We start from the raw sequence: 22,788 nt of genomic DNA, 5'->3' as shown, positions 1-22,788 counted from the left end.
TTTTTTCTTCAATCAGAACACGAATATTTGGCTTGACATTTTCTGGTAGAGTCAAATAAAATTTGCTCAAAGGAGAGACTCTCCATGTGGAGCCCCAGACTCTGTAAATAGATGGAAAAAACAAATAACTCAGACCACCAGCTGTCAACCAGTCAAGGAAAGGAGGCACGTCTGCTCGCCTGTCAAAGCTCTACCTCTTATTCTAACATTCTAGCTTTCTACCAGATTAGTGCCATTTGTATTTTGCATTTTGAAACAGAAATCTTTAGCTCATTCTAGCTAAATTTATTGACAGTAAATCAGTAGCTGTAACAGTTCTTTCTCCTTGTCTCTTTATTGTAAAGTGGCCTTGAAAAATCACTGTATAATCCAAGTGTTCCTAATTCCATTTATTTTACTCAAATGACCCAAATGGACTTTATGGACATTATAAACCACACTTTTTTTTTATTTGGGGTATATTATAATTTAGGGTTTGTACATCTATTTCTATAGTATTGTCATATTTTTGTTGTTTTCTCTAAACTTTTGAGGAACTAGTGGAATAGATAGATGAAAAAATGACATTAAATTAAATAATAATCATATAATAATCCAAATATCAAAAAAATTATTAAGAAAACTTTTGTTTGGAAATTTCTAATATATTTAATCCTTGTTCTTCCTATTAAAATGATTATTATTCATGTTGTGATATCACTCCTTTTTCATTTCAGCTTTTTATCATTGTGATATTACCCATTTTTAATCATGATAGTAAACAAGATCCTAATTTCTTGTTTTCAGGTCTCCCAAGAACCCCAAACAGAAGATCATCAAGCGGGTCATTGCTCTCGAGGGAGACTTCATCAAGTCAGTTTGCTCTTTTCTTTGTGATATCACTGTCATACTGTAATGTAATGTCCTTACATCAGGCTGTTAGGAATGTCTGTACAGTCGGCTGTCTAATAATATAACATAATTTATTCGGTTAAAGCCTCACCATGGATTGATGAATAACTATTAAAGCCACTGCATTATGTCTTTGTAGCCACTTAGGAGAGGGAAAAAAACACATAAAATCTATGATCACGCATAATAACCCGGTCTGAATTGCTCAGGCTGTGAATGCACAGTGAAGCGCTCATTAAATCGCCCGGGCTCGTCAGTGTCACATCCCAAGGTGATCTTTGGATCGGCAGCTGAAAAGGCACCGCTGATGGCTCTGTGAAACTGATTACCTTTCTGATGGTTCAGAGATACGTTGGGGAGTTTGGCGGAAATGGATGCTATTTTTTTTTTTTCTCCCTGCGATGGCTGAAAGGAGCGATTTAATGACTCCTCAGACCCCTGCAATTGACAGCAGTGCCATTTACTAAAGGTTCCATCTGTGCACCTTTTCCACAGAACATTGCATAACACTTTATTTTAGGTGCTTGCAATTACACTTCGAGCTCAGAAAAGTCAATAAGAGTGAGCTGAGCGTGCTGTAGTGCCCTAGTGAACGGAGATTCACTTCTATTCCTTGTACATTTCTTTCTAATTTTCCTGTTGAAAAGGAAGCCGGATTATGGGGTGTTTTGAAGAGTCTATTTTAGATTATCTTAAAACTCTTTTTTGTTTCATGGCTTAGTGTCTGCAGCACAAGCTAACAGTGAAAGTACATGACTTCTGCATAGTTTTACAAAGAAATCCTCAAAACATATAATTTATATGGACAAAAGTTTGTCCACACCACATCATAAGATTTGCATGTGAATTTTGAACATCCGATTCCACATTTAGTCCCCTTTTGCTATTATAAGTAATCTCCACTTTTCTGCAAAGATGTTACACTAGATTTTGGAGTGTGCTTGTGGAGATTTGTGATTATTCAGCCTCACGGGTGTAAAGTAAAGCTTTATAGCAGTCCACTCAAGATCTTCCACTCCAACCCATGTAAACCATATCTTCATTGAGCTGACTTTGTCATGCTGGAACAGGGTTTGGGTCTTCTAATTAAAATAAATGTTTAATTAAATGCTATCACATCCAAAAACATGCTATACAACTGTGTGCCTCCAACTTTGTCGAAACATTTGGGGAAAGAAACCATATAGTGTATATATTGTAATAATAGAAGCCCGATGAGAATGAGAAAGAAAATTCACATATATTTAATACAGTAACGTATACATATATCATTAAATTTTGCATTTAATTATTACATGCATATGAATTATGCATTAATTCTACTGAAAGACTGGTTAATTTCACCTTTTGATTCACCATATATAAATGTAACCCACAAGCTTATGTCCTAGACTAAAGAAAATTTGCAAAATACTGAACCTAAAGTACATGCAAAAAAAAAAAATCTGTCCTTAAATCACTGTAAACTAGGATTTATAATAATATTGTACCACACTGACATTTATTATTTTCTTAATAACAGTAAATCTCATAGTGTCTATTCCTCTTGCACCAGCTAGCTAGCTAGCTAGATAGCTAGATAGATAGATAGATAGATAGATAGATAGATAGATAGATAGATAGATAGATAGATAGATAGATAGATAGATAGATAGATAGATAAGACAAAAAATGTAGAAATACTCCATCCTGAACACCTTCGTACCTTCTCGAATTACACCTTTACCCTGTTACAAAGTGTTTACTCTGTTACAAAGTGCTGATTCTGGAGACCATGTTAAAAAGATATTTTAATAACCTTCACATGGAGCATCCTTCAGTGTATGTTCCTGTGTGAGTTGTTACCAAGGAAACAATAATGTGTGCCTTATTATAAACTTGTAATTTGCCTTGCAGTCATAGCTACTGTCAGATCTTCTGTAAAAGACAATTAATCAACATTTTCTGGTCAATTGGAATTGAGAACTTACCAGTGCTTGTGTTATAAATAGCTGGAAATAATGTAAAAAAAAAAAAAAAAACGTATTTTAATCTGATGAAATCTAAAAAAAAATAAAATAAAAAAAATAAATAATAATATATATATATATATATATATATATATATATATATATATATATATATATATATATATTTTTACCCCCAATGTCAGTGTAATGGCATTATTTTGTCTAAATCTCAGCGAGCAATATGACAGGAATGCCGTAACGCTGGACATCCACCTGGCTGTGAGTACCTTTCAGCGCCTAAAAATAAATAGGTCGGTTATGATTCCATTAGTTAACAAAAATGTTGCCAAGCAACGCATAAATTGTTTCCCGGCTGCAGTCTTGCTTATACAGTATCAGTATTCCTGATTTACACACATGAAGTCGGCTCCCCCTTTCTTCTCTCTCCCTCATTCTTATCTGAGCTCTATTCATAATTTCAATCTAATGCTGTTTTCATAACTGCATCCATATTTGTGAAACATTGTGTTCTTCAGCGATCGTATCAGCACACCTGAAAGCACTCTGGTACACAGAACAATTTCTTAGAGCTCTTATGTGCACGAGCTCAGTGCCTTTCCTCCAATCAAATCACTGGATCAGAACGCTTGTATAGCGTTCCTCCAGGCTTCTTACACTTGCTGGTGTTCCAAAAGGGGGATGAGAGACACTTTTTAGCTGAAAGCAAATGTACTAATACAAGATGGCTAAATTACAGGATTTAAAATAATACTGCACCTATGAGAGTATGAGGTTTCTTCAAAACAGGAGGTGGGGGCAGGGGGACGCAAGGTTTTCAGATAAATAGCTGGAAGATTTTCAGATGTTGTTGATAAAAATGCCCGGGAAAGCTTATTGTGCACTCTGCGAGAAATCATTTAAACTATGTACAATGAGTGCTAATGCAGTATAGTCCCACTTGCAGTCAGCCAGCCACGAAACACAAAACCTATTTTACTAAAAAAAAGCGCCTGCTCTCTGGCTTCCTTTGAATGTTAAACACAAATCTGAATGCACTTCATTACTTTTTGAAAGGACTTTGATTCAGGCTCTTACAAGCATTTCGTTGCTTGCCTTTATGCTACACTTTCCCTTTCGTTCATTCACACTAACGATCCTATTGGATCAGTGATTTGACAGGTATTTTTAAAAAACCCATTCGTAATCCAGTTCCATATAGTACACATCTATTTCACACTTATAACCATAAGAACAAGGACAAAAGTGCAACTTTAAAATCCCGATGAATCGTTTAGGATGTCCAAAATGGATTATACAGTTAAGGCATTATAGTACAGTAGTACATTTGCTGCATTTGTCAGGCACCCTTATCCAGAGCGACTTGCATTTATCTCATTCATACAATTGAGCAGCTATGGGCTTAAGGGCCTTGCTTCGGGGCCCCAGGAGTGGCAGCTTAGTGTGGAAAAAGTCCACTAAGCTACCACCTCCCTCCAAAGTACAGCATGGTGCACACTCACCACTTGCACCAAAAGGGAGAGAATTCACAACAGCCACCCCAACATTGAGCAGCAATGGGTAATTTGGGGAATTCTTTACGTGTCATTGGGGTCACCCTCTAGAGCAGATCACTGAATCAGTCACCAAGGTGGCAGTGCCTGCTGCAGAGCCTCCAAAGTCTTTTCTGCCTTATCCACCTTGGTTTCCTGTGCTATCAGCACCACTCGGGTGGTCGTCTGCTCCACAGTAGGGATCGTCAGACCCAGCCGATCTGCTGTGGTTGTCAAAGGCTTTGCCATGTTTCCCTGCTCTGCCGGCTCTGCTGTGGTTGTCAAAGGCTTTGCCCTGGTGCCCTTCGGCTCTGCCATGGTCCCCTGCTTTGCCCTGGGGCCCTTCTGCTCCGCGATTGTTCCCCCTCGCTATGTTTCCCTGCTATGTCGGCTCTGCCATGTTTCCCTGCTTCGCCGACTTCTCCATGGTTTCCAGCTATGCCTGCTATGCCCCAGTCTACAGGTCTGCCTGCTCTGTCATGTTTCCCTGCTCTGCCTCAGTCTCCTGGTCCTCCTCTAATACATGGACCTGGCCCCGTCCCTCCCTCTGTTCTGTCTCGACTCCGCTGACCTGGACTATTTCAAGGTAGAGGGGGGGTTCTGGCATGTATCCGATCGGTCATTCCTCACCACCAGAGTGCACCACTGCTAAAAAGTCTGTGTCTCATTTGGACTAAAGTTCCCAGAAGCCCCTGCCTGGGAACTAATTACAAACACCTCTCTGTTCCCAGAAGTAGGACTATAAATGGGACACACAAATACACACTCTGCTGTGTGTTGATGTACTCAAGGGTCTTCTGTTTTGTTCATGCCAGCCAATGTTTTCATATTTTGTTTCGCCACACCTGCCAAGTTTCACCATGTTCATTGTTTCATGTTTCCATGTGTTTTTGACCTCGGCCTGTTTACCAAGTTTGTGGTAGTTTGCTGCCTCCCTTGACAATTGCCTGTTCTTGGATTACCCTTTGTCTTACCCCTGGATCTATCTGTTTGCAGTTGTTGACCCTGCCTGTTTGACTACTCTTAATTAAAGCCTGCATTTACACCTTGATCATCTTCACCTTCTTCCCTCAAGAACGATGGGATATGCTCAATCAGCTCATTCTGCTGTCTCTGTCATTGTTTGTACATAAGCTTTCTCTGCAGCACAGCCATGTCAGCGGCCTTGTCCTTTCCTTATCAGACAGGCTGGGAGGAAGGGCCCAGTCGGTGACTATAGTCAATAAGATAATCCTCAAGATGCTTGGGTGTACGGCGCTGCCTGGGGGGCCTATCTGATGTTTCAGCATGAGAGACAGAGGCTGCTTGCTTCTCTGATGACATCATTGCGGTAGTCAATGAATCCAGCTTAGACCACTGTTACGGATTGCCTGCTGATTCTAGCGATTATGTTATTGACCGCCACAGAACTCAGGTCAGGGAGTTGGAGTCATCAGATAGAATTTGGCTGTTTATTGCACAAGAATAATACTACACACAGGGTCATGTGCATGAGGTAGTTTCTAGGAATCAGAGTAAAGTACACAACTGCTTATTACACAAATAACACCATAACATGACAAGTCTAGCATGAACAAACTGGGATAATATGACTCCAAACAAGAAGTATTGGTCTCAAATATCAAATTGGCAAGACAACAAATTGCATAGTGCACTGAATTACAAAGAAATGTATGCTTAATACAATCACTAGTATACGTCACAGTAGTTAACGGACATCATTGCAAAAAATGTGACGCACTTACGGAATAAATTGGTAACACGTTTAGCACAAGTAGCAAAGCTAACGAGCGGCTATGCTAGACGCTAGTCTTAGTGCATCAGTAAAACAAATGTTTAGTGACTAAAAATTATTTTTTAGATGGAGTTTATATATATATATATATATATATATATATATATATATATATATATATATATAGAGAGAGAGAGAGAGAGAGAGAGAGAGAGAGAGAGAGAGAGAGATTATAGAAAGTACATCATGTATAAATGTGTGTTGTATTAAAGTTTTTAATTTCTGTTCATATTTTCCATTTGATTTATATTGTATATAATTGTGCCTACCTTGGTGCAAAATAAATGACAAACGGGCTTTCAGATCAAAAAGAAAAGATTTGAATGTCCGAGCCCAATTTTTTATAGGGGCCTGAAAAACATTCCTGTACTTTTGTGTTTTTTTCTTTTTTCTTTTTTTTGTGAGACCCTTAGGCTACATTAACTTATTTTACATCTTTTCTATATCTACTGTGTAAAAGAGCTCTTTGATTATTTTTTATTTTTTTTAACTGCATTTGATCCATTGGCACTAACCAGCTCTGGTTTTCCGTTTTCCTTTGTATACAAAGTTTGATGTTTAGCTTTTCAGTAACCTTTACAATGTGCCAGGCATATCAGATAATATTTCGCTTTGTCTTCTAAACAGTCGAACACCAATAACACTACATCTCACGATTTCTACACGCCCTGAATTTGAAATGTCGAGCGCTAATTAGCTAATAGTGCTTTCTTAGCGAGGGGCTGAGTATTGACTATCAGGCAGAATGCTTCTGGCTCTATTTAAAAACACAGCAAGAAAATGTTCTCTCCTTATATCAGTTGTTTTTGTTGTTCACAGCAAAATTATTAGGACACAGGTGTCAATCTGAAGGCCTCAAAGGCAAAATACAGCTCTCTGCCTCATTTCATTCAGCCCACACAAAAGTACAAGAAAAAGAGCTAGAAGACTAATAGCATGTATGCTCTTTGAAAAGATAATGCTCAGTTAGTTCTTCTTCAATGTCTTTCTAACCCCTAATAAATCATCTGGTCTGTTTTCAATCCTTAACTGCCCAGTTTTTTACGAGTCTGTGCCTATTGTAACCTCTTGGCTGATAGGAGTGGAACGTGATATGGTCTCCTGTTGGTGAAGCTTATTCGCCTAAAAAATTGTTTTTGTTGCATTATGTGATGCTGGTCTGTTCACCGTGGTTGTTAATAGTGGTTATTTTACTTACCGTAGCCTTCCTGTTGGCTTGAAAATATCTGATTAGAGATCGTCATATAGATTGACATGTTGGGAAATCTCAGGAGATTTCCACATGGTTTCTGAATTATTCACACAGCCCGTCTGGCACCAGCAAACATGCTACAGTCCGAGTCAATGAGATCGCATTTATCCTAATTAACTGAAGCTCTTGTCCTGTTTCTTCAAATGTAGTGGACTGGTCATCTTTTCTGTAGCTAAAACCTGATTAATCCATTAGTCCATTTCATGCAAAGTGGGATCAAAGTGATACAACTATTGAAGCATACACTTGAACTGTTTTTTTTTTTTTTTTCAGATTTTTTTTTAGAGTTCTCCTATTCTACGTCTAGAGATTGGTCATTGTTGTTAATTAATGGAATAGATAATAAAATATGTAAAAATTGAATAGCCTTTGTTTAGATGCACTGATCTAGCTATGTACTCGTTTAAATCCTCACATTTTTCTGCGTACAAGTTTGTTGCAGACATCGGGCTCTGTAATGATCATCTCCAAGTAATGGGATATAATGTTTTTTGTAGCCCAATGCTATTAGGAAAGTAAATTAGTAGCATAGATACCTCAGTTTTATTGTAATTTCAGCTGTAATCATGGATGGTATATTTCATTCTGCCTGACCTGAAAGTCTTTCCTTGGCTCTTCCTGCTCATTCCAGCAGCCTTTTGGCCCCTGTCCAACCAGTGTCCTACCAAATCACCACTACAGATATGAGACAGCCACACATCTCAGACACAACCAGAAAATTAAACATTGGCTTATTGCTTTTGATTATTGATCCAAAGCTAATGACAAACAGGAAATTGGATTTCATATTAAACCATTCATCAGTCCTGTAACAGTCAGTTGTCACTGATGTGTTGTGCACATGAAAAATAAACTTAAAACTTAACAAGGATTAGAGGTTGCATAGGCAGATGTGTTTTCGTGGAGATGTTTCTAGAAACACTGGTGGCCAAAGTACACACATCTTTCACTTAGGTAGAAGTACAGATACTCCTGTTTTAAAAGATTCTGGTAAAAGTTGAAGTACTGACTACACTTTTTCACTCAAGTTAAACTAAAGAAGGCTCTGACATGTACTTAAGTAAAAAGTACCCATTACTACTACCTGTTTTAGTGTCACGCTGGTAACAGGACCTCACATTTTTTTAACATATTAATACAAAACGAATCTCAAATACTGTTACCTAATGAATGTATTCAGGCTGAACAACCACCATACAGAACACAATCCGAAAAAATATGACAGTGATGATCAGGTGATCAGGAAGTTTTCTGTTCTCAGTCATGTTTGCATCGATGACTCCCTCTGTCTCATCCACGTTAACCCTATACTTCTTGTTGCCTTCTGCCTTGCTGATTGTTAGCTTCGTAAACTAGCCTATGTCTTTGGTGCGGAAAGCAAGGAAATAATACACTAGTGGTAGGTTGAAAAAGTTATGAGTAACGAGTCTGTTTTGAAAATGTAAGAGGTAGATAGTAAAGATATTTGTGTATAAAATGTAATGTTGAATGTGAAAAAATGAAAGTAAAAAGTTGCCCGAAAAATATAAAGTCAATTAAAGTACCGATACCAGAAAAATCTACAGCATTTAAGTATTTGTATTTCATTACTCCCCACCTCTAAACTGAGTGAATGTGTTACTGTTCTAATGCTGCAGGAATGTTTAACTTCAGCTTTCTGACTGTTTGCAGGACTCTGGGCTATAAAAATCGTTATGTGAGAGTTCCAGACGGACACCTGTGGATCGAGGGAGATCATCATGGACACAGTTTGGACAGCAACACCTTTGGACCGGTGAATCTACCATTACTTTTTCACATAAATGCATTTCATTTATCAAAAAATAATTTATAAATTCAAAATTTGTGAGAAATTATTCACACAAATATCACACAAATTAGTATTTTAAATTAGTATTACACAAATTCATGTTAAAACATGTTAAATGAAAAAGAGGTGGGTTTTGTGGGCAGGTCAAACTTTGGTTGAACATTGACTGCTCAGTGAAAACAGTGGTAATTAGTGTTTGGACTTTGTGATCAGTTGTGATCAGTGATGGCTCAATGAGACCAATGATGATTAGTGACTGAGTGTTGTGAACAATAGTGATCAGTGATTAACCTTTTTGAACAAAGGGAAACAGTGATTACTCTCTACAAACAATGGTGATTGGTGACTCAATGTTGGGAACAATGGTGAACAGTGACTGCTCAGTGAGAACAGTGATGTTTGGTGAATAGATTTTAGGATGAATGGAGATCAGTGATTGCTTAATTACAACATTGGTGACCATTAATTAAACTTTGGAAATCAGTGATTATATATTGCGTTTATTGGAGATAAGTGATTGCTCAATAAGAACATTGGTGATCTTGGTAACGATGGTGACCAGAAAGCCGAAGGTGTAATGTGAGCTGGAGAACTAAATGGACCAACAGTGATTAACACCTTTACCAAAGTCTAAATACTAATCAGTATGGATTGGACAACTGGACTTTGGCAACAGTGCTACTCAGTGACTGAATGTTGGAATCAATTTTGGTGAGTAAATGCTCAATGAGAGCATTGGTGATCGGTGATCCATTGTTGGGAACGATGGTGATCTTTAAACAAAAGCAATATATTTTTGGTCCAAACTTTTGTGAAAAGCTGTAGGTTGGAACCTGGCAGCTTAAGTGAACCAATTGAAAACAAAAGGATGGGATTATGCGAGAATCGGGCAGCTAAAAAATGCAGGAGCTGTTTATTATTCTGCAGCAATCACACCAAACTTTTGTCTCGCTGCTTTCTTGCTGTTGCTTGGTGCACATCTGAAAAAAAAACAGTTATCTGTCTCGTCCACGGTGTAAGTAAGGTTGGGGGTTTTTTTTGTGGTAAAATTTAATTTAATCTGTCCGTCTGCTAGAAATTTCTTGTTAGCAACAAAGCACCTCTGAACGGGTCAAACAAAAACACATCATTAGCATATCCCACCTCTGTAGATAGTAAGTAAAATAAATGTAGGGAGCACAGAAAAACCCGCTTCCTGAGGACATTAGTTACAGCCCTGCTCTGCTCTGCCACCTCACCCACGCTGTGTGCTATACTGACACACACACACACACACACACACACACACACACACACACACACACACACACACACACACAAACTTTAAATGTATTATTGTGTAGAACAGTTTCTTTTTGTCACTTTGCCCTCTTTATTCCTCTCTGTTCAAACAATTACGGTATCAGCTGAAAGATTTGAGACGTTGTACAGCTTGTGTTGAAGGAAGTGTTTTTGTTTAGTGGCTTTTTCCCAACGTCCTTTTCTATAGCCTGAAGCTCTTGGCGGCATTGCTGTATTTTTGTCCTCTGGCACATTTTTAAATGATGGTTCTTGTCAGAAAGTAAATAAATAAGCTTCTCGTGGTGTCTCTTTTATTACCGGTGCTCGTCCATTCCTCAGAATGCTTCCTGTGCTTTGCTCTCGAGTACACACACACACACACACACACACACACACACACACACACCACACTGTACCGTTGTATGTAAGACATATTTGCCAAAACACTGTCAGGTCGTATATCACCAGAGAAATATACCTGCTGGATGTTTCGGGCAGTTTGTTTTTGCCGTTTTACTGTGGACTGCAGTTTCACCTTGACTTGATGCATTATGGGGTGAGACGGGGGTTGTGGTTGGGGGTGGGGGCTGTGGCTGTGGGATGTGCAGCTTCATTTGGCCTCAAAATGAAGGATTGAAATCTGGGCTTTTAAAAACACTGCCTTGCGTTTTTACTGTTCACTGTAAAGCATGCAATTAAGATTAGCACAGGGCTCTGTCTGGTTCTTGAAGGTCACAGTATTGTAGAGATATGATTTATTTAACACAAAGCTCTATGTTGCATTGTCCATCTGATTAGTTGATCAAAACATTGAATTGTTTTCTGTAAGAGCAGCTTTGATGGTGAATTATATTGCTGTAGTCATTCTAATATGCTCTCATTCTGATAGTAAAAAATGACAGATGGATTGACTTCGATTCAGTTTCATTCAACTCGTTTTTTATTCGCATAACACTTTTAACAATGGACACTGTCCCAAAGCAGCTTCATAGATTTAAATAGATTGCAAATATCAATTTTAGCATCAATAAATTAGTCCCTATACATTTATCCCTAATGATCAAGCCAGTGGTGACAGTGGCAAGAAAAAACTCCCTGAGATTGGGATCCATCCTCATCTGTGTGACTCCAAATATCATATTCATTATAGTTCCACTGATGAACCCCTGATTGAAAAGAATATTCAAGACAATTGTAGCCCAAAGCCATTATAGCAAACTGTTCACTATAATCTTGGTGTAAATTCAACCTCATTGATCCTTAGGCTGTTCATGTGAGATCAGGGGCAGATCTAGAAAATTATTTATGGGGTAGCTAAGGGGGTGGCATGAGAATTACGAGGGTGAAACACTGAAGCAGGCATCCTTGCGTGGTCTTTGTGGATTTAAGCAGTCATATACATATTCAGTGTATACAATATGGCGCACTTCTTGTATATAAAAATGTAATTAAAGTGATGTGTGATTGACTTTACCTGAACCTGGTATTTGGATTGGAAGACCATAAATGAAATGAGATGGTAAGGTAGATTTATCTTCTGTATTTTGAGTTCAATGCAAACCAGTAGCAAGTTCAACTCTATGACAAGTTTCATTTACTGAGCATGATACACAATACAGATTATATATAGATACAAAACCTCAATGTATTGTACTGGTTTACTTTAGTCAAAAACACATTACAAATACACAGAATCCACATTTAAATCAGCATATGGACAGACACTGGCAAATGCGTTGTTGTCATGTGACGTGACAAGATACTGAACAACATATTTTTGAAAATAGTTTAGAGTTATGCTGTTAGTCATTAATGCATGTGAAGATATCATCAAAACTATAATATATAATATATAATACATGTACATTTAAACAAATGCTTCGATTCCATAAAAAATTGGATAGTCATTTGTTTGTGATCAATGATCAGGCTGGTTGCATTTAGATGGTTTGATTCACTAAAATCAAACAGTAGTAGTTCATAAGAGTTGTACTACGTTGTACAGATATATGTTTTTTTAATGTAATCACATTAAAGTGCCGCTGCTATAAATTGGTTGAGGAAACTGATTTATATATTTATATTTTATAGTCAAGTCAAGTTTATTTCTATAGCGCTTTTCACAACAGACATTGTCTCAAAGCAGCTTTACAGAATTATACATTGGGATACCAGTGCTTAGGTGGCACATTGGGTGGTAATGCTTTTTCTTATGGTGGCAGTTGCCACCCCATGCCACCCTCATAGATCCACCCCTGTGTGGGATGGATGTTTAGCTGGTACAGGTAGGTCTAGAGAGCAGAAGGGGACAGAAACTCTGGAAAATTATTAGCTTGAGAGAGAGAGAGAGAGAGAGAGAGAGGAGGTGAGGGAACGGAAGAGAGCGAAAGTAATATGGATTGTTATGTATGCTTCTTAATATGTATTAATTAAGGACACTGGAAAGCACATTCAGAGTCCAAGTAAGGATTTTGACAATACTATAGCAGTAAACCTTAAATAGAGAACCAGAGGGTAGCACAAAAATTATTAAGCTTTCAGAACATCAGGCGGTCACGCCAACGTCAACAAACCTTTAAAAAAATTATACGTTCGATAATATTTATTGAGGATTTTTGAAAGGAGTCTCCAAGTTGAAATCTTTTGACATTTCCCATCTGCCCTTTCTTTCAACAAACTTAATTTTGTTTGTCTTATAAATTAAAGAGGCAGACAAACAAAAATCTGATGAGTGATAACATAAATAATGTTTCACTCTGTTTGCAGACATTACACTGGATTAAGTGTAATTATAACTAGGCAAAAAAAGACGATTCTTTAATGGAGTAAAAATTGTTGAATCCCTGAGGCATATAGTGAATAAAACCGAGGATGCACTGATATTGGAGAAGAATCCATTTCATGATAGTAATAGCTACATACATTTTGTGCATCATGCATTGAATGGTTTCCTATAACTGTGTTTCCTATCAACTCATGGCCTAAATGGAGTAAATCATGTGTGTTAAACTAGGAAAAGCACAAATCTCATAAAAGTCTGACACATTATGTCTCCTATGTTGCAACATAATTTTTATTTTTTTTTTTGCAATTGCTCTGTTTAAATGATATCTCACTAAGCCACTGATACTGACATCTCACTTATTAAATTTAGCTGAAGCTCAATCATGGTTCATCGTGTTTCATCAGATAGTGTTCAAGAGCTATATGCTTTGGGTTTAGTTTTAATAGCTTGCCAGAGCTCTAAGACTGTTTAACTTGGAGACCTCTATGTCCCTTAATCCCCTGTTCAGATAATCCTCCTCAGCCATTCCAGGTATTTGCAAAAATCCCAGAAACAGAACTGAGAGCAATATGCACTAGAAGCATTGTCTGGCTTCCTCAGCTGCCAAAAACAGTGCAGGCCCTCGCTGCCCATCTATGGCCAGATTGATTACTTCATATTAAATTTGCTCTGGTTGATCCTTAAAGCTAAAGAACAGTAAAGAGCATGTGCCATCACATATATCGAAGATATAGCACTTGGGTTCCTGGATGGTCCAGCTGTCTTTTGTAAAAGCCAGTTTTCCCTTTGATTTAAGATAAAAATCGATAAATTGCGATATTTTATATTTCTATTGGCAGAATAATTGAGGTATATTATTCTGATTATCGTATTCAGCCATTATCTAACCATTATAGCTAAAACTCAGGAGTATTATAATAATGTATAAATTATTTTCAAACTTTGTAACTTTGGATTCTTTTTTTTTTTTAATCCATTCCAGAGTTCATGAAAGTATAATTGCTCTGCTCTCTGGTTGATTATCTTAGCCAATCACAAGCATCTGTTAGCTGTGTTTAAAATAAGGCAGTTATCTCTCTCTCGCTCTCTCTCTCGCTCTCTCTCTCCTTTAGGCATAGCTGCCCCATGTGACACTGTGCCAATGATAGGGATGCTCTCAAGAACCCAGTTCTGAGCCAAACCCTGTTTTAAATGAGGAAAACCGAGGTCAGACATGACTTCCTCTGCTGTTAGCGCTTAAGGATTTTGAATTAATGGATAGGCGACACAGGCTAAAGTCACATCTCTTTCTCAGCAGCACACAATCAATTTGCAAGTGCACAAAGAGATTAGAGATTTAGTCTGGAATGCTTGCAATAAATAAAAAGTGCAATAAAAACCATTGCCGTCATGTGTTGGGCTGAACTGCTCATATTACCTTGTTTAGAAGTACAGCACTGTGTAAATCAGCCCAAATGTGGAGCTTTTGAATGCTATGCTGCGCTCACAGCTTTATCTACCTTATGTGCCTTAACAGAGTCATGAAAGCCAGTAATATTATTACATTTGGAAATAAATCAAATACATTTATATAGACACAAAAGTAGAGATGCCTGACTTTTCACATGTGGTACTTCCACAAAATTCTGAACACATACAATTGTGTAGGATGTCTTTTAATGTGGTAGCATTACATTTTCCCTTCACTTCTGAACTAGAAGACGCAAACCTGTTCCAGCATGAGTATACCCTTTTGCACAAGGCCAGCTCTATGAAGATATGCTTTACATGGGTTAGAGTGGAAGATCTTGAGTGTCCTGCTATAAAGCTCAACCTTATGGAACACCTTTGGGATGAACCTGAACACTGACTGCCCCCCAGAGCTCCTTACCTACATCAGTACCTGACTTTACAAACACCCTTGTAGCTGAATGATCAAGTCTTTACAAGAACAGTCCAAAATCTAGTGAAACTTTTCCCCAGAAGACTGGAGGTTATTATAACAGTAAATGCAGACTAAATATTGAAAGGGATTTTTAAAAAGCATATATGAATTGTGTCCACAAACTGTTGTCCATATAGTGTTCATATAGGGAATTGTCTGAGTGTGGAACGTAAGAGTTGATCATTGTTACAAGGCTATTAGAGGTTTGTTTGTAGAAATGCAGTAAAGCAGCTACGGATGTTCAGAAACAGTCATCAGCGACTACTTGTAAGTTGAAGTGCTATTCATGGCACCTTGCACTCATTTTAAACATAAAACTCAGCACGAGGTGTTCGTTATTATCAGCTAAATAAAGTGTTTCTTGAATCTCCCTCTTCTTGATTGATGAACATTAAAAGAATGTTACTTATATTAGGATGGGACGCTCACCCCTTTATCATCGGTTTCACAGAATTATTCTCAGTCATTGGCCGTTTTTTATATATATATATATATATATATATATATATATATATATATATATATATATATATATATATATATATATGTATGTTAATAGGGTCAGTAAACAGAATTGCCTTCCTGCAGGTTTCCCTCGGACTCCTCCACGGTAGAGCATCTCACATCTTATGGCCTCCAAACCGGTGGCAGAGGATCAAACCGTGTGTTCCAGTCGCCCGCAGACCTCTGTTCAACTCGGGAGGATCAACAGAAGAAGATGGTGATGAATACGATGATACAAAATGACCTTCTGGGTAGATAGACAGTAACACTGACTCTGTTCAGGACAGGAAACATGTTTGAGCTGTAGATGTGTGTACAATGTTTTTTTTTTTTTACATGCAGAAGAAGGAGAAAAACATAAAGGCCTTTGAATTTTCAAAGCTAAGATTAATTTGAACAAATAAATTTGATGGATACAGTAGGTTTTTCCTAATGACTGGTATTTTTTTTTTTTTTTTTTTTTTTACCAGTCAGTCACTGGTTCAATTGTGTAAATGACAAGTTCATTTATCAATTAGGAAAAGCCCATTAGAAGCAAATCTACGCCTGGAGGATACCTGATACTATGAGACTTTTAAAAATGTACATTTATGGCATTTGGCAGACGCTCTTATCCAGACTGAATTATAGAAGTACTTTAAACTCTATATCAATAAATACATCCTCATACTGGTTCACTAGGTCAGGCAGTAAAAGTACTATTTTTCTACTTAGTCGAACTGAATATAGAAACTTATTAACCATAACAAATTCAGCATTTAGTATTTACTAGGGATAATAATCATAAAGCCCCAGCTCGAGTACTTCATGACTTTTGAGCCACAGAGATTTTGGGGAGAAGGTTGTCGTATGCAGAAAAGCTTTAGATGCATGACAGAAGCAGGTTCAGCTAATGATTGTGTGCTGCCTATGACAGACACATCCTTAAAAGGTCCTGCAATGAATTTAGCTTTCTCTAAAGCTCAGTTCTTTAGGAAGGTCAATCACCGTAGCTCTAAACTCAATAGGTTTTAATGTGAGTGGCCGCAGGTCAATACAGCTCTTCGTGCTGGTCTGTGATTAGTTCTTTGGATGGCAAACATAAATCGGCTCTGGAAATCTTTTAGACAATGTTAGAAAAGAGAACCGAACTGAAGGATATGTCAGTCAAACTTTGTTTCGTATGATAATGGACGCTTAGGCTTTTTACAGTGTGTTTTTGCTTGTGCCCTGGACAGATAGCATGATTTTTTTTTCCCCCTCACAGAGGACGACCCTATCAAAACAGCTTATTAGTATACCGAAGCAGCTCTTCACAGGGGAAACAATCTCTTATTGAACATGACAAGCACATTACCTCCAGTGCAGGAGAAATTGAATCCCAAATTGAATTTCCCTAAAAGCCAGTGGTGGAGGTGCATGCATGCGAGTGTGTGTCAGAATCTTTCTCATAAAGCTGTTTGTCCACAGGGATAGACATTCAGCAGCTCAGATATGAGGTTCAGTGTCTGAGCCAAGCTGATTTCAGCATGATTAAGACGGTCACATGGGATTTCAACAAGACCATGCAGGAAGAGGCACCCGTTTCTTGATTTCTATTACTCCTTGCATGCAGCATATGGTATGTTTTCTGTAAATGTCATTTAGTTATATGCGGTTTTATAACCATTTCCTAATCCTATTAGCCAAAATAATATTTAGAGCACCGAGCAAAAAAAAAAAAAAAAGCAAAAGAATAAGAAGAAAGAATAAACTGGATAAAATAACAATAAAAAAGCAGTTAAAATGAAAAAGGCCACATTTAGAGATTTTTTTTATTAATTTAGTCACATGACTGAGTAGCTGAATCACTGACACGCACATTAACTCACTTTGACTGACATGCTGAGAGTAACATATATAGTGATTAACCCACACATTGATTCACTAACTGACCCACTGACTCACTGATTTCCTGTGACTGATTTACCTTGATTTAATGACAGCCTGACTCACAGATTACCTCCCTGATTTACTTAGACTGATTTAATGAATATTGAGCTCACTGACTCTGCTTAAAGCTGCTTTGAGACGATTTCCAATGTTAAAAGCATTATACAAATAAAAATAAATTGAATTGACTCACCTACTGACTCACCCATTGACCCAGACCCCAGCAGTGACAGCTTGTTGGTACTGGGATTTGTCATGACCTTAGATCCAAAGTACAACACCTTAACCACTGAGCAACCACATGAACCACACTCACTAAAGCAGATAAAATCAGTTAAAATGAACTAACTCATTAACTGACTCTTTCACTGCATCACTCACTGATTCTATGACCGACTCACACATTGCCCCACACAATGACTCACTGATTTACAGAGAGTCAGTGGGAGTCACAGAGTCATAGCCTCATTTAATCACTGACTCGCTGTGCTAGGTTCACTGGCTAACTCACAAAATCTCATTCGACCTCAACGTACATAAAATTACTTACAGATGACAGCGGCTATAGCTTGTGAATTACACTGTCTGCTATCTGGGTTTATGGCATCAAACTTGAGAAGAAGGGAGGGAAAGAACTGCTGTTGTTCACACCTAAATGATTTGACCTAAAAAGTCATTAGCACTGATTAGCCCAATAAAACTAATTTGATTAACCTAAAAAACAAATGAGTAAAATTTACATAAACCTCATTACGCCTAATATCCTTCCTTTTTATCAATATTAATGTCATTACCTTGGCACAAGCACACACTATCAGTAGCCTAATTAATGTTAATTAAAGCTTTTATTATTTCATTCGCTTTTATTCTTTCATCTACAGTAACTGCACCAGTCTGTCACACCATACACACATACACCAAGGGGCAATATAGAATAGCCAGTCCAGCTACCTGCATGTTTTTGGCAGGTGGGAGGAAACCCACACAGGGAGAGCATGCGATCCTCAAAAACCCCAAGCGCAGGGTGGCCTCAGAAACCCGGAAACTGTGGATGAGAGAAGCCTACAGTAACTACAGTAAATAAGTCATAATGTCATGTTTGATTAATCAAATGCAGATTAAATGATCTGTGTCACGGCATCGTCAGGTGGCTGCTGAATGATTTCTAACCATCTCAGTTTGTCTTTGTCTACATTGCGAGTTACACGCACACATCCTGACGTTTGTCCTGAGCTCCATCCAGCCTGAGCAGGAGTGGGGTGGTATTGTTGGAAGAACCAATTAAAATCCAATTTCAGCGCTCAAACTCCAGGGGTAGACTGAGGCACTCTTGAGCTTTCACTTGATAAGTTGTGTGTCGCAGGAAAGTTGCTTGTTTGCGATTCTACCTCCCTTTTTTTAAACATTTTTATATACAGTGATCGCCTCAAGCCCTTAATAACACAGGAGATACAACTTGGATATTTGCAAAGGATAATAAGCCTTTTCAGCAAATCACTATAGTGTGTATGCATGTGTCTTTGTGTCTATGTGTGTATGTTTGTCTCCTGATGGGGATGAAATAGCCAAAATAGAATGACAAGAAATTGCTTTTTTTAATCATCAATTATAAGCATTAATAATGGCAGTGAAAAGTCCTCTAAAGGAGAGTGAAACCATGTTGTGTGTGCTGTTACTTTACAGAGTAAAGAGAAGAAAGCATTTTGCATTTTTTAAACAACAGTATTTAACATTAATAACAATAGTGACATGTTTATTATTAGTTATATTTAATTGTATATTTATATGCGTCACGTTTTTTGTTTTGTTTTGTTTTATATGAACTCCATTACCATGTGGAAAACAAACTCTTACCCAAAATAAATTGAGTAGGTGACAGATAGATCTTTATCTGTACATGTCAGGTGATGCAGGTATAAAATAGTGCTATAACTCTGCTATATCAAATGTCAACAGACATTCAGCAATACTGAAAATTGTTAAAATGTTACTGTGGTATAAAATAGATAAACCATCACACAGGAGCGTGCATTTATTCACATTTATGAAATTTTGTAGATGCCGTTAAGCAGAGCAACTTACAAAAGTAAGTTGAAAAGCTTTATTAGGTCACAGATTATGAATTGCATAAGTCTAAAAACTGTTGTGAGAAAAAGATTGTTCATTTGTTTGAAGTGCTAATTTAAGTTCTGCTGGAAGAGGAAGAAGTGGAAGTTTGTTCCACCCCCTCTGTGCCAGAGTCTTGGAGCATGTCTCTCTTGTACACTGAGGGATGGTGGGACGAGTCAAGCAGAGGTGAGGATTGGAGAGATGGCGCTTTAGTGCGAGGTAAGATAAGTGCTGAGAGGTAGGGAATGTTGGTCCATTTTTGGCTTTGTAGGCGAGCATCGGTGTTCTAAATCTGATGCAGGGAATGACAGGATGCCAGTAGATGGAGTGTAGCATTTGGGTGGTGCGAGAGAACTTAGGAGGTCATGCAAAATGCATTCTGGATCAGTAACTCAGCATAAGAGTGAGTTGCAGTGATCCAGTCTTGAAATGAGGTGAGGTGAACAAATATTTTGGGGTCGTAGCTGTAACTCTCCGCATTAGCTCTCATCACAATATTTACTGTGATTACTTTCATGCATGTGATAAAAAAAGTTGTAAGTTTTTAGCCCAACACCTTTTTTTTGTTTTTAAACTAAACAGAACGAATACCAAACTGTTCAATGGTGTAAACATGTGCATCTTCAGCAAAGTGACTCTGAATAGCTGTTGAAGATTTCAGTGTTGAGCATCACTTCCAAACACTTGCAAATGTCTTTTCCTCTAGAAGAAACCCTTCCACAGAACTGTTCTAAAGTTGAGTCACGGCGCCCTCTTGAGGCCAAATCTAGACACTGACATCTGTTTATATAAACAAGATGTTATATACAGAACCTAAAATAATTGTAAATAAATGTAAATAAATGCCATCTAAAATATTTTTTTTTTGTATTATTCGTATCATCAGGGGGAAAAAGAGGAAAAAATTCAGACAAAAACTATAAGATAAAAGGCTAAATCAATCTACGAAATCTCGACATAATTCTGAAAAGCTGCTTCGGCACAATGTTAATTGCTAAAATGCTGCAAAGGTAAACAGAATTCAAAAACTACTCCTAAAAGTTTTATCAGTTAAAAAAAACAATAGGTTTAGGAGGGGATGGAGTTTTATTTATATATATATATATATATATATATATATATATATATTTTTTTTATCTAATTTAAATGATTTCAGATCTACACTCAAGTTAAAAAATATTGAAGATTTTCTGTAACCAGTAAAACTTAAAAGAAATGGGTTAAAAATGATTTTAAAAAAAGTACAGCTACAGGGTTACTGTACAAATAAATTTTAGTAAGTCTAACTTTAGTACAATGAAATCAGGGGAGAGCGCGAACGCAGTCCCCCACTACCACAAATTATGCAGTCGAGATTCCCACATTTGGGGAATTCGCAGGGGTCAGCACAACCGGAGTGCAATGGCTGAGCCTCGCCCTGGGTGAACCACCTTCTTGATCATGGTATCTCCCCTGCCAGGTAAGTATGAGTTCTACAAGCATCAGCTACAGACTGCACCACAGCACACACTGTTCACCATCATGGTAAGTAAAACAGCGCTGACCCATTATACACATTTTCGAGTGTAAAACACTGCAATCTAAAAGTAATGTAAAAGAAGTACTACCTTTATTACACACACACCAGTGCAATCTACTGTTTTATTAACAACCAAAACCACTCACACATCCCATGATGCACTGCTTCTGAATATTTAACAAGATGTTCAGGAAATGGCTTCGTTTAAGTAGCAAATGCACCAAAATTACACGTTTTCTCCTTAGAAAACTTAAGCGTTGCATTTCATGGTAAACTTTAATAGTCAGTAATAATATTTAATTTAAGTAAAGTTTGTTCTGAAGTCTCTCTACAATATTAGCCCCGCCCCCCGTGTTTGCAGATTAAAGCAAAACTACAGAAAAGACCCTTCAATTCGTTGTTTTAGCGAATAGAATAAACAAGTCGAATATGAATTGTATGTGATTATAAGTTACTATATAGCCATAGTCTAAGAAAACAGAGCGCTGCACAAACTACAGCAGAACATTCTGTTCGACCGGTAATGAGTCCGACCGGTAACGAGAATCCGGATGCATAGTTCCGTCTGATTTATGTATTACAGTTATCAGTTATACTTTATTACCCGTATAATTGTATATTTTTAGAGACGCTGTTGTAAGTATTTGGTGCGAAACTATACATATGAAATGTTTTTTGTTTTAACTGTTAAATAAGATTAATTTACTTTACTCATTCTTGTGCCAGTAATCATTATGTAGTTCATCTCCACTCTGTACATTCTGTATCATCTGATTCCTCCATTGTCCCTCTGAATCATTATCTCTGGATAGTTATAACTAATTATAAATTCATAGAATATCCTAGACTAACTTTTACATGTCTATATAACATATGTATATACAATGTGTAGAGCTTTCGTACGTACAATGTATATCTTATTGTAAATTTGTCTAAATATACTGTGCCCTACACACATCTTGCTCTAATCTAATTTTATGGATATACACTTACATGTACTTGTTCTACAGCTTCTGCACATTTCTACACTTCCAGAGCCTTTTTAATTCATTTGCTGTACATATATTTTACACATTTTTCTGCATTTGTCAGTTTGCACAAAGCTACAACTTCATCTATGGAAGGTGGGCACAGTTTTACTAAGATGGACTGCAGAAAGGCCCGGAATCTGAAAGATCTCACAGATTAGACAGACAACAGGAACAGGACAAGGGACTTTATCTGTAAAGAGTTTCTCCTGACACGTAAAAGTTTCAGACAAATCTAGAACATTTCCCAGGATTTTCTGCTGGGCAAGTGATGCTGTGCTAACACACAGGCAGGAAATACAGAGTGATACCGAATGGCTACATCAAGATCGTTCTCCACTGAATCAGTCACCAGTTCAGTTAAGGAAAAGATTTTACTTCCTGTTATATCATTCTCCAAAATAAACGAAACTCCATTCACTGAATGAGCTGAATGAACTGCCACTTTTTTGAAACCTGGAAAGTCCTCATTCTCCAGAT

At 37.5% G+C, this 22,788-nt stretch overlaps 1 protein-coding gene and 1 non-coding gene across 3 annotated transcripts in view; one reads left to right on the top strand and one right to left on the bottom strand.

Annotated features, from left to right (window-relative positions):
- The window catches only part of immp2l (inner mitochondrial membrane peptidase subunit 2), a 119,755-nt gene extending 103,593 nt beyond the window's left edge, over nt 1–16,162 (top strand). For both annotated transcript variants that reach the window (XM_046849623.1, XM_046849625.1), the window contains exons 4-6: nt 787–852; nt 9,109–9,211; nt 15,826–16,162. In XM_046849623.1, coding sequence (XP_046705579.1) covers nt 787–852; nt 9,109–9,211; nt 15,826–15,984 — 328 coding nt within the window. In that variant the 3' untranslated portion in view covers nt 15,985–16,162. The remainder of the gene's footprint in view (nt 1–786; nt 853–9,108; nt 9,212–15,825) is intronic.
- A 4,902-nt stretch (nt 16,163–21,064) lies between these two features.
- On the bottom strand, nt 21,065–21,228 carry LOC124386645. Its single transcript, XR_006925974.1, has one exon. It is a non-coding gene; the product is annotated as a U1 spliceosomal RNA (small nuclear RNA).
- Between the last annotated feature and the right edge of the window lie 1,560 nt (nt 21,229–22,788).

Source organism: Silurus meridionalis, chromosome 5 (assembly GCF_014805685.1).
Source record: "Silurus meridionalis isolate SWU-2019-XX chromosome 5, ASM1480568v1, whole genome shotgun sequence".
NCBI classification, from domain to species: Eukaryota; Metazoa; Chordata; class Actinopteri; order Siluriformes; family Siluridae; genus Silurus; species Silurus meridionalis.
The sequence above is the reverse complement of the archived record's forward strand: the minus strand, read 5'-3'. Positions and strand labels throughout refer to the sequence as shown.